General features: G+C 38.0%; 1 protein-coding gene across 1 annotated transcript; it reads right to left on the bottom strand.

The window, feature by feature from the left end:
- Nucleotides 1-450: 450 nt before the first annotated feature.
- Nucleotides 451-4,654, bottom strand: LOC136753931 (extracellular calcium-sensing receptor-like). Its single transcript, XM_066710311.1, has 6 exons — nt 4,452-4,654; nt 4,069-4,363; nt 2,874-3,680; nt 2,563-2,790; nt 2,000-2,123; nt 451-1,364 (listed from the first exon to the last, which is right to left on the bottom strand). The coding sequence occupies exons 1-6, from the start codon at nt 4,652-4,654 to the stop codon at nt 451-453; spliced, it is 2,571 nt and encodes an 856-aa protein (XP_066566408.1).
- Nucleotides 4,655-12,781: the final 8,127 nt, after the last annotated feature.

The raw sequence follows: 12,781 nt of genomic DNA, 5'->3' as shown, positions 1-12,781 counted from the left end.
AGAAAAGGGGAGCTTGAGGCAGAGAGAGAGAGAGAGAGAAAGAGAGAGAGAGAGAGAGAGAGAGAGAGAGAGAGAGAGAGGTGTGCACAGTGTGGACCGTGGCGATGCAAACAAAGGAAACGTCTAGAAATTCGAATAATTGCTTTCTTGTAACTTACTTGTTTTCTTGGATTGTTTCGTTTCATTTTTTTTTTCTATTTAGTTAATTTTCTTGGACATCCTTATTAATTATTTTTAATCAGTTCACCTTTTGCATTTTCTGTAAGCATTTTCATCAGTCTTCAACCTGGCCATGGAAAAGTTGAGCAGTTCATTGACATCTTAGAATTTGTCTCAGAATACAGGACTTGAACCACACTATTACTATCAAACTATTTAATGACATTTACATTCACATTATTTAATTTACAATGAAAAATACACATTAAGGAAAACATTTTGGATAATTCATTAAAGTGACTTTGAAGGCATTTTACCCATCACATTTTTTTTTGTATTCTTCTCAGGTTTCCATAAGATAATGTAACATTTTGGTGTAAAAATACAGAAAAGCAACCCAAAACTTGAAGCCAAAATGGCAAATATCTCCACTGCTACTGTGAACTTCCCAGGAGAGCTGATATAAGCTGGGATAAAGGTGATCCAGACTGCACAGAATATGAGCATGCTGAATGTGATGAATTTGGCTTCATTGAAGTTATCAGGCAGATTACGAGCCAGAGAAGCCAGCACAAAGCACATGGCAGAGAGGAATCCAATATACCCTAACACAGCATAAAACCCCACTGCTGATCCTACATCACACTCTAGAATGATTTTTTCTTTGTAGTATTTTATATTTTTGTGAGGAAAAGGAGGTGAAACTGTCAACCAAAGGACACAAATCAGGACCTGTATGAGTGTGAAAGCAAGAACACTTAACCTCTGCTGTGTGGGACCAAACCATTTCATAATATTATTGCCTGGCAGTGTAGCCCTGAAGGCCATTAACACCACTATTGTTTTCCCCAGAACACAAGAGATGCACAGGACAAATGTGATGCCAAATGCTGTGTGGCGCAACATACAGGACCACTCAGAGGGCTGGCCAATGAAAGTAAGTGAGCAAAGGAAACACAGAGTTAATGAGAAGAGCAGGAGGAAACTGAGCTCAGAGTTATTGGCTCTGACTATTGGAGTGCCTCTGTATTTATAGAATATTAATGCTGTAATTATTGATAGACAGGCTCCAGTCATGGAGAATATAACTAACAATATCCCCATGATTTCCCCAAATGAGAGAAATTCGACTTGCTTTAAGATGCATTGATTTCTTTGTTGGTTTGAGCTGAACTCCACAGGGCACTTTGAACAATCACTGGAATCTGAAAAATGAAAAACAAGTAGTTTAACTGAATTACATTTTTTTCTGTCTGAACTGCAGACTGTGACCTGGTGGCCTGGTTGTTAATTGCAGTGTTTATTGCAGCATGTATGTCAAAGCAATAAGTATAAACAGATGCTTCATTAAGTACTTTTCTTTAAGACCTGAGTATAAAATAATTGCATTGATTACACCGTGTAACATCTTTTGTTGTTGTTCCTTGTTCCTTGTGTATTTTCGTAATTTACAGTATAATCGTAAATCTCAAGAAACTACTCACTTCTAAATCTTGTGTAGTCATTTTTGTATTACTTTATTACTTTTTGGATTCATGTGTTGTTTTTCTCTGACTTTATGCGAACAAAAAGATACAAATCTGCCCCTTTCTCATTGGAAATAGGTAAATTTCAAAATATCACTGTCCTGGTCACAAAAGCAAAGTTTGTGGGGAATAATAGCCATTTTCTATACTTTTGAGGCATAAGCAATTAGGAAATAACACTTACTACCCAGGAACAAAAATTCCATTGCATTGCATTGCATCCATGATTCTAAATGTATTTCATTTCACAAGTTGTTGTAAAGCATATTTGCATTTTAGAAGATAAAAATAAAACATATTTTTTATCTACTCACCTGTTGTATTACTGACTTCTCCCTCAGCACATGGAATGCAGTCAAAGCAGCAGATTGGCTTTCCTTTGACAATTGCCTTACGAGTCCCTGGAAGGCAGCTCTCACTGCAGACTGACTTTGGCACCTATAGAGTAGTGATATATATATGCTACTTAAAATTTGTGTGGTGTCAATGGTTCTTAGAAATAGATGATCATTTCAAATTCATTATAGGTTGTGCTCTCTCTTTAAGAAGAGTATCAAGTTGTCTAGTATGTAGAGGAGCTTTTCCAGATTAGCAGGGACACACGGACCCGGGGACACAAATGGAAATTGGGCTCCAAGGCATTCAAGACCGAAAACAGAAGATACTACTTCACACAGAGAGTTGTCAGAATCTGTAACAAACTATCCAGCGATGTGGTTGAAGCTGAAAATTTGGGAAGATTTAAATATAGACTGGATAGGATCCTTGGACCACTTAGTTATTAAGAACACCAAACAAGCATGTTGGGTCAAATGGCCTCCTCTCATTTATAAACTTTAAATAAATGTTCTTATGTATACATGTTTGAAGACCTTACCTTATTTTGATTATTTGACCACACTGTGCTCAGATTGTTCATTACAATCTGCTGTCCTTCTGGTAAAGAGGTGTCATACAGACCAATCATTTCAAATGTGGTGATTCCTTCCTTGTTTAGCTGCCAGTTCACTAGTGCATATCGTGCTGCTGGGTCCCCATTTTCATAAAAAAAAAGCCTTTCTCCATTCCTGGTTGTAAAATCTACATCTTTCAAGTATTGTAGTACCTGGATGAAAACAGGTTGATTTCAATATGAATTCTATATCTATTATTACTCTTAATAACATCCATTATAAGGCTTTAGTTTACCTGCAAAGGTTCTATCTTTTTCTTTGTACAATTTTTGTAATTAAATGTTCCTTGGCCATTTTCACATGTAAACAGAGATTGCAATGAATGTGCTACAGCATACACAGCTTTATACACATTAATTGGTATGGAGAGATCTGCTATTTCAGTGTACTCATTATTTAACACATTCTCCTTCCCTGTACATATCCTATTAGTAGCATAATTTTCTTGAGCAGTCACAGTGCAATTGAAAAGACTTTCCCAAAGGCTCTTGAACCCAACATCTTCAGGGGCACCAGAGGGACGGACACTCAGTAGAAAATCTTTCAGTCCTGGTATTTCTACATTCTTAACTGCAAACCCAATTGCCCCACCTAATATTGTATAGCTTTCTTTTGAGACAAGATTTCTGTCTGAAATCCAAGATTCACTGCCCACCCATTGAAAACCTGTGACATTTTGAATGATCAATTCCTTCACCAAATACACCATATCTGTACGAGATGCAAAGGCAACAATGACTTTGGAAGTAGATTTTTTAATAATTTCAACTGTGTCAACAAATCTCTTATGTGAATACGTTCCACCAATGGTCTCTGAATACTCAATACAAATCCCCTCCTGTTGTGCAGTTTTTATAAAAGTATCCATTCCATTGTTGCCATAATCATTGTCACTCCTGATTGCCCCAACCCAGGTCCATCCAAAGTGTTTCACGAGCTGAGCCAGGGCTCTGCTTTGATGGAAGTCACTGGGGATGGTTCTGAAAAAGGTGGGGAACTTTTTTCTGTTACTGAGGCATGCACATGTAGCTGAATGACTCACCTAGATTAAGTAGAAACAATAGATTAAAGTTTAGATTAGCAAGTTTAATTGCCCTTCATGTCTTTATGTATGAATGTGTCTTTGGATGTACTTAATGTATTTATTGATATGTGTGTCTTTGAAAGTATGTATACATTTACTTTGCAGTAGTATTTTGGTTAAATATACTCATTTATTATTAGAAGTAGTAGTATTACAAGAATTTTTAATAATTCATTATTATAATGTGTAAAATAAGTAAATTACTTACATGTTATATATTTCAATAGTTTTATTTGTTATTACTAGAATATTTATATTCCATGCTTTTATCTTAGTTTCAGTTTATATTTTTTGTCTGTATTATTGTGTCTATTTTATAAAGCTAACTAATTAACCTGTTACTCACCACTGGTATATGAAATGGCCCTACAGTTGTTGCTATTCCAATTGTTGGTGAGGAAGCAGTCTCTCCTATTATTGCAGGAACAGATGGCGATTTGTTGCAGGACTGGTCTGATTTGATTGTGTCCTCTTGCCCATTCATTAAAGCCATTGCTCCTCTTATCCCCAAAGTTGTGGAACCACATGCATCATATATCTTAAATCCCAGAGACACATTAGGAAGAATCTCTGTACTGTTATTTATTTCTTCAATGGCAAAGATCATTGTCAGGGCTACATGATATTCATTAATGTGTGGACTAAAACAAAAAAAAGTAATCATAGTAATCCCTACAATGTAATTAATTAATAAGAAAACAAACATGCAAGCAAGCATTTTGTACTTACTCTCTGCATTGCATTTGTCCTGGGTTGGTTTTAAATGTTGGCATATTAGATATCAGGTTGTTATGTAATGAAAATATCCCTCCTATTATAATATCTCCATCCTGTGCAATGAGAGGGGACTCTATTGTTCCTCGTGGTTTGCAGACAGGCTTCTCTGCTCTGATGAAGAGAGCAATGAACACGATCTCTGCCAAGAGTAGCATTTTAAAGTGCTATGTCTGTTTAGACCCAATGCACAGAATTGCTGTGTTTATATACTGCACTGCAAGTCGCAGGTGCTCAGAATACAGTTAAGGAAATGTCCCACTAAAGCATTCATTCTCAGAGGTAAACCCAGTGTTGAATCTGTCTAGGGACATAGAACAGCCAAATCACAAATCATTTTTTTTAATTGAAAATGACAGTGATAATTAAATACAAACACTATATTCTAGTTCATTTATTATAGTCTCAACGATTTATTATTTCTTGTGATAAGTACAATTTACCATTACAAATAAATCAATATTAAATGTGATAGTAGCTATGTTGTAGTCTATAATGCATTTTACAGTGCAGGAAGTATTCACCCCCCTGGAGTTGTTAAAACCTGAAATGTTAGGGCAATTAAATGGGATTTTATCCTTTCGATTTACACAAACTACTCAACACTTAAAGAAAGACAAGAGAATATTTAGTGTAGTGTAGTGCAGATAAACACCCTTCACATTAGTGGAGCAGATAAGAGCACACTTCCCTACTGCCCGTATTATAATATGACATTCCAGCGCACAGTCAACAATGGGGCTGTCTGTTTTTATATATGTGTGCTGCACCATAAAGTCTTTGATAGAATGACAATACATACATACATACATACATACATACATACATACATAAGAAACATAGTTAGTAGCATGCATCATGTCTGTGGACACTTGGACAGTAATGCTGCACTGTACACCCTGCAACAGCAACCCCAGTGAAGATATGCTGCAGGGTGACCGGCCTCACACAGACACAATTTGCTCCCCTCATATGTTCTCCACATGAGCATATGTAACCGTGAGTGCATTCACTTAGCATAGAGCCATAGAACATATACATATGCATATATAGGTATGTACACTCACCTAAAGGATTATTAGGAACACCATACTAATACTGTGTTTGACCCCCTTTCGCCTTCAGAACTGCCTTAATTCTACGTGGCATTGATTCAACAAGGTGCTGAAAGCATTCTTTAGAAATGTTGGCCCATATTGATAGGATAGCATCTTGCAGTTGATGGAGATTTGTGGGATGCACATCCAGGGCATGAAGCTCCCGTTCCACCACATCCCAAAGATGCTCTATTGGGTTGAGATCTGGTGACTGTGGGGGCCAGTTTAGTACAGTGAACTCATTGTCATGTTCAAGAAACCAATTTGAAACGATTCGACCTTTGTGACATGGTGCATTATCCTGCTGGAAATAGCCATCAGAGGATGGGTACATGGTGGTCATAAAGGGATGGACATGGTCAGAAACAATGCTCAGGTAGGCCGTGGCATTTAAACGATGCCCAATTGGCACTAAGGGGCCTAAAGTGTGCCAAGAAAACATCCCCCACACCATTACACCACCACCACCAGCCTGCACAGTGGTAACAAGGCATGATGGATCCATGTTCTCATTCTGTTTACGCCAAATTCTGACTCTACCATCTGAATGTCTCAACAGAAATCGAGACTCATCAGACCAGGAAACATTTTTCCAGTCTTCAACTGTCCAATTTTGGTGAGCTTGTGCAAATTGTAGCCTCTTTTTCCTATTTGTAGTGGAGATGAGTGGTACCCGGTGTTGGGTCTTCTGCTGTTGTAGCCCATCCGCCTCAAGGTTGTACGTGTTGTGGCTTCACAAATGCTTTGCTGCATACCTCGGTTGTAACGAGTGGTTATTTCAGTCAAAGTTGCTCTTCTATCAGCTTGAATCAGTCGGCCCATTCTCCTCTGACCTCTAGCATCAACAAGGCATTTTCGCCCACAGGACTGCCACATACTGGATGTTTTTCCCTTTTCACACCATTCTTTGTAAACCCTAGAAATGGTTGTTGGTGAAAATCCCAGTAACTGAGCAGATTGTGAAATACTCAGACCGGCCCGTCTGGCACCAACAACCATGCCACGCTCAAAATTGCTTAAATCACCTTTCTTTCCCATTCAGACATTCAGTTTGGAGTTCAGGAGATCGTCTTGACCAGGACCACACCCCTAAATGCATTGAAGCAACTGCCATGTGATTGGTTGGTTAGATAATTGCATTAATGAGAAATTGAACAGGTGTTCCTAATAATCCTTTAGGTGAGTGTATCAGAACATAAGAAGAGGAGGCCATTCCACACATCATGGTTGTTTGGTGTCCATTAATAACTAAGTGATCAAGGATTAAAATTTAACTAAAGTGTGCATGTTTCAGTTGTTGTGATTATGGACTTATAGATGCATTTATTAAACCATTCCTTCATCTTTTAAAGGGAAACACAGATCTGCTGTATTTATGTATTCATTCATTTAACTTGTTAATGGGCAAACATTTACTAAATTGTGTTCGCCTTCATTCTTGTCTCTGTGGAGCTGTTGTACAACAGGCCTGCACACCACTCACAAGATGAAAGTCTGAAACACTGTCCAGTTGTTCATAAAATGTAAATTATTGGCTGCTAACGCTTCGATTATTGTCCCGTTTTTTTGTAGTTGTTATGGAACTGCACCACGGTCCTGTTAAATCCATGTTTTTAATACATTTGAATATTAACTCCATGCTGATAATAAAACTGTAATTTCTTTGTGATCCCACACGACACTTCATAATGTAGCTGATGTGTATCTGATGCTTTTCTCTTCCCTGTCTGTCTACAAATGAAGCACACATCTCCCCTTCTGAAAACAAAGTATTTCCTTAGCGGGCGTGACGGATGCTTACGGCCAAGTCTGGCACCAGATACTTTGGCATCCAGAAAAACAGCCAGTGGAAACATCCATTTAAGCATTGTGGCAGCTTTATGCTACTTAAAACAGATTTCTCACTTTAATACTAATCTTTGTTGGCACAGTGGTTAAGGAACAGCGCTGCAAGCCCAGCGTTATGGGTTTAAATCTGGAAGTGGGGCTGTAATTTAATGTATTTATTTTTTCCCTTTTTTAAATGTTATATATATATATATATATATATATATATATATATATATATATAATTTTTTCCTGAAGTTGAATAATAAACAATTAAAAGGCAATGAATAAGGCTTTTCACAGCTTCTCTAAATTAGAATTGTGTTTCAATAACATGGTTCAGAGAAAAATTAACTAATTAATGCCCAGTTAGAGTGGATCATTAATCAAATTCAGCCAAAGAAAATGTAAGAAAACTAAAACAATAACTTAATAATAATAATATTAATAGGACATCCAAATATGCACTGAATTTAATAACAACACTAGTAAAATAAATAAGTAAAATAAACAAACAAATCATCCACTTTGTGCACTTTAAGCACTGTATTTTCAAAAGATGAAAACAAGCTTACAAAAAGTATATGGCAGCTACACAGCACTGCAGTAGGTGCTACACACCTGTTTTGGACACACAGCAGCAGTAATGTACATAATACGATTATGTTTGAGTCTGTGATGACCTACATACATACAGACAATTATGAGTATTGGGTAATATTTATTACTACTACGTCCCCTATATTGTGTTATTTTTCAAGTAGGAAGCACTGCCCAAGGGGGAGGGGTCTCTGCACACTTGCGTAGCAACCTGATCGAAAACATCACTCTATCAAAGCTGCCATTGGCCCCTGGGCACGTCACTCAGAACAGGTCCCTTCCACTTCCTGTTCTATAAAACGTGACGTCTGCACAAGTTCATCCTCTTTTGCCATTTCGCTGGACCCTAGAATCTGAGCTCTCTGTGTCTTGTCTGTGCATTAGACTTTTGTTATTATTATTTACACTGTTCAGTTGGTTGGCTTCACGGCTGTGTTGTTCGGCACCGTTATTAGTGTGTGTGTGTCTATTTAATCGCATTCATTATTATTGGTAGCTAATCTGACTGTTCCAACCGCGCACCGGGGATCTGCCTGCGCTTTCAGTTTCAGTTTTGTTTCAAATAGAGCACTTTTAAAAATAATAGTCGTGTTTATATAGTGCCTTATATATTCCGACTGCTTGCTGTGTTGTTTATATGTCCACAGGGCTTTTTCCTCCACAGCAGGAGCACTAGCAGCTGCAGTAAAATCCGAGGCCCAGCTGCCCGGCCTGAGCCTCGGTGTGTCGTAAGAGATTTCTCCTGCATCATGAGGGGCACCTCCGTTGGCTATAGTCCGCGGCTGTGGCTGTAGGATATCTCGCACTCTCACCTTGCTGGGATCAAGCTCTACTATGCCTCCTTGTCCGTGTGTGCAGCCTCGGTTTTAGGCCCAGCTTCAGCTGGTGGCCTACTAACTTTGGCCCCCTCGGACCCCGGACCCCACATCACCCAGTGTCCCCGGAAACCCCAGCACAGATGGTGTGGTTAAGCCTACAGGCCTATGCGGCGCTTGTATCCTACACCCCAGTGTTTGGATACACAGTGTTGTGTCCAGCAACAGCAAGGCTTTCACACGACTACTACTCATTTAATATTATTATTATTATTCAGGCTAATTCGCTGTGTTGGTTTTTGTCCACAGGACTTTTTCCTCCACGGTGAGAGTGCTCGCAGCAGCAGTAATAGACGAGGCCCACCGCCCGGCCTAAGCCTTAGTCTGTCGTAAGAGACCTCACCCGCGAGAGGGGCTCCTCTGCTGGCTTGTGCCCGGACTACCCAGATAGCACAGGACATTGGTCCGACGTCGGCATATGGTTGGCATGGTTGGACAACAGTCACGGTTGTGGGGGTGACATATAGCTGACATCAGCATATGGTTGGCACCAGTATGATCTGTCAATTTTACCAGCCACTTTGGCTGGTAGCCAACAAATGTACGGGAACTTAACTTTTTCTAGTTTCTCATCACGTATTGGTCGGTATATTTCAAAATACGAATTAATTTGTTGACGCTGTAGTGTTGGTATGATTGATTTGGCAAACCACAATATGTTTTTTGAAAATATATGGCATCTTCAGCCTTCAGTCCAGGAGGACACATTTCATGGAGAGCAATGAAGCAGAAACAAGGTTCTTGCAGGTTAAGGATGTGGAAAAATAATTACTTTTAATGAGTTTTCATGGTCATAATTACTGACTTTTTAATGACGTGGATCAAAGTTTTTTAGAATTATAATAGTTGCATTTACAAAGTCCATACACGCACAATCGGTGGAAATCTGCGCTACAATTTTTTTATTTGCTGGAACTCAAATGCACAGGTATGTTTCTGAATGTAGACCGGTAGTCTATATGTTGAGTGTGGTTTGGAAATGTGGAAAAGTAAATCATTTAGTCAAGTCGATTCTATAAATTAGCTAGCTAGATAGGTCTTATATATTTTGTATTTCGCTGTTGTGACTGGAAAACATTGCAGAAAGGACGCTATGTGCATTTTTGTTGCAGCTCACATTGCTCAACTGGCAATTGAATGAAAATTAATATACATTGAAAAAGAAAAACATATTGGTCTGTCAGTTACAGCTGTAATTGGAACATATTCCTTTATCAACAAATAGTCACAACCTTTATAGTTAATTTGAAATTGTGACAATAAAAGTTCTGATAATGTCGTGAAACAATAATAATATGAGAGTCTCACACGAGGTCTGCTGTTATGCCATTTCCATAAGTCTTCTAATAGTGTATTTTTACATAGATATTTATTTAACAAAGTTGTTGTGTTAGATAAGTATTCATCAATTACATCAATAACAAAGTATTAATTTATGGGGACATGATTTGAGACATGCTTTTTTGCTGCATAGCTGAGAAGCTGCTGAAGAGAACCATGTGCGATTTGTTTACATCGTGTCTTTGTTGGTGTTTGCGCAACTGCAGAACATAGGCATGGTACTGACCAAAGGACATTACTGTCCGTCATCATCCCTAGAGATTATATATTTTTTACCCAATCACAGACCGTGACTCTGTTAATATCTAGCCAATCCAAAGGATCTCTCTCAGCCCTGGAACTCTCAGGTGATCAGGCAGGTATCAGATTATGCACTGCTGAGAGCAGTGGTCAGAGTGCAGATGAGAGAGAGAATCAGACTTTTACATTGTAGCTCACAAAGAGTGATTTTAATGACAACAAGATACATTTTAATTACTTTTAAGGGCCTTAAGAAAATACTTTGAAATGTAATGACTTTTAATGACACGCGGAAACCCAGAGAAGGGAGTAGCAGTGAGAGGAAGTGGAGTAACACCCCTGTGTTAGTTTAGTGTCCACATTAGCTGCCATGTTATTGCATATGTGATTGATTAATTTGAAAAGGATGTTCCTCACACTGTCTCTACTAGCAAGTGTTATAATTCAATAGAATGCAAAGTTTTGGTCAAAGACCTTATAACACTTGCAAGTAGAAAGAGTGTGTGGGAGCATGTTTTTCTATCCTGATCCTTTTCCCTCATATGCACCTGTCTAAGAGTCTATACAGTATATATTGTAATTGATTAATTACCTGAATAAATGTCATGTTTTAACATGTTCATGACACATTTACACACCCTCATGCATTTTTGGTGATGTTTGCCTTTGGCTGGTAAAAATACCAAGTGGCTGGTAAGTTTTTTCCTTCTACCTTAAAATATCATACGTATGAATAATAATCATTATAACTATGTTTGATACTGTCAAATGTGAAATGTTCCAGCTTCATTATTTGAAAGCGCTCGAGCACTCTTCCTCAAGACCATATTCAGGAAAGGCATCTGCTCAGATGACCTCAGACCGAAGAGCACGCTGGAAAGTAAGTTCACCTTCATGACTTATTAAAATGTTTAAATATACCGTTTAAATGTACTGAAAATTAGAATATTTAATTGTCTGAAGTACCAGGTTGTATGTATGACTGTGGTTGTTTTCAAAATATCAGTTTTAAAATATCAAATGATAGGCTTTTTTTTTCTGCAGAATGGTTTAAAGTTAATTTAAATGACAATATATAGCCAGTTGGTTAAGCCATTACGTAGCAAATGTATTTAAATTTGTAACTATTTTGTCAGAAGTGAAAAACAGAAATCTTCATTTTCTTTGCATTGTATTTTTCTTCAATGAGCCAATTTCATTCCTATATATAGGTGCAGTGTGTGAAGATGCCACGAATCAAGTTTTTTTGTTTGTATTTCTAAGAAGACACTGAATTACCCACAAATGTAACTTAATGGCTACAGGACAGAATTAATACAGCTTTTATTTATTGAATACCTTGTAGTTTACAGTTATTTTTTGTCTTTCTGTTTCAGACCAGTCTTAGCATTCCTCATTTTGTTTTAAGTTTGCCTTAATTGAAGCAAGCATTGTCTGTAGTTTGCATAAATTGAAGTCAATTCAGTTCAGCTGCTGAGTTGGTGAAAGTAAATAGGTTGTAGAAAGGACATTTAGTCAAGGACTAGTAGGAATTCTGTTGCAGGTGTGGCCAGTTAGGTGTGAATTGGGGGCAGGTAGACTTAAAGCAGCTGTTGAGAAAGAGCGGCGCTGTTTCTCGGTCATAAAAGTTAAGCAGTTGACTAGGGATCTGGAACCAAGAGACTTAAAAAAAAAAAAAACTAACATTTAGAAGCATGTCTCCACTACAGTGTCAGGTTTGCAGAATGATTGCCTTCCTGGATGAATTCATCCAATACTATAACAGCAAGAGGTCAATAAAGGAGGAAGTGAAACAGATAAAGGGCACAAATGGAAGTATCTTGGAAAACGAACAAGATGTGGCAAATGTTCTTATCAGTCCAGTCAAATCCTAAGAGAGATCAGGATAAATGAGGAGGAGGTACTAAAGGGATTAGTAGAATTAAAAACAAACAAATCACCTGGGCCAGATGCTATATTTCCAACAGCACTTAAAGAAATTAGGGAAATTATTTTTAGGTCACTAACTCAAATATTCCAAAAGACACGTAGAACAGGGGATGTGCCAACTGACTGGAAAACAGCAAATGTCAAACCAATCCACAAGAAAGGGGACAAAACTGAGCCAGGAAATTACAGACAAATCAGTCTCACCTGCATCACCTGTAAAATGTATAGAGGAGCATTTTAAGATGAGGTAGATCATGTCTGTCACATTTGTCTGCCTGATATTTCACCACTAGATGTCACCCTTGTTCTTTTCACTAGTCACTTCTCCAAGCTCCCTTCATTCTTTCCACATTCCTGAAACATGCATGTACTACTG

Source organism: Amia ocellicauda, chromosome 7 (assembly GCF_036373705.1).
Source record: "Amia ocellicauda isolate fAmiCal2 chromosome 7, fAmiCal2.hap1, whole genome shotgun sequence".
NCBI classification, from domain to species: domain Eukaryota; kingdom Metazoa; phylum Chordata; class Actinopteri; order Amiiformes; family Amiidae; genus Amia; species Amia ocellicauda.
The sequence above is the reverse complement of the archived record's forward strand: the minus strand, read 5'-3'. Positions and strand labels throughout refer to the sequence as shown.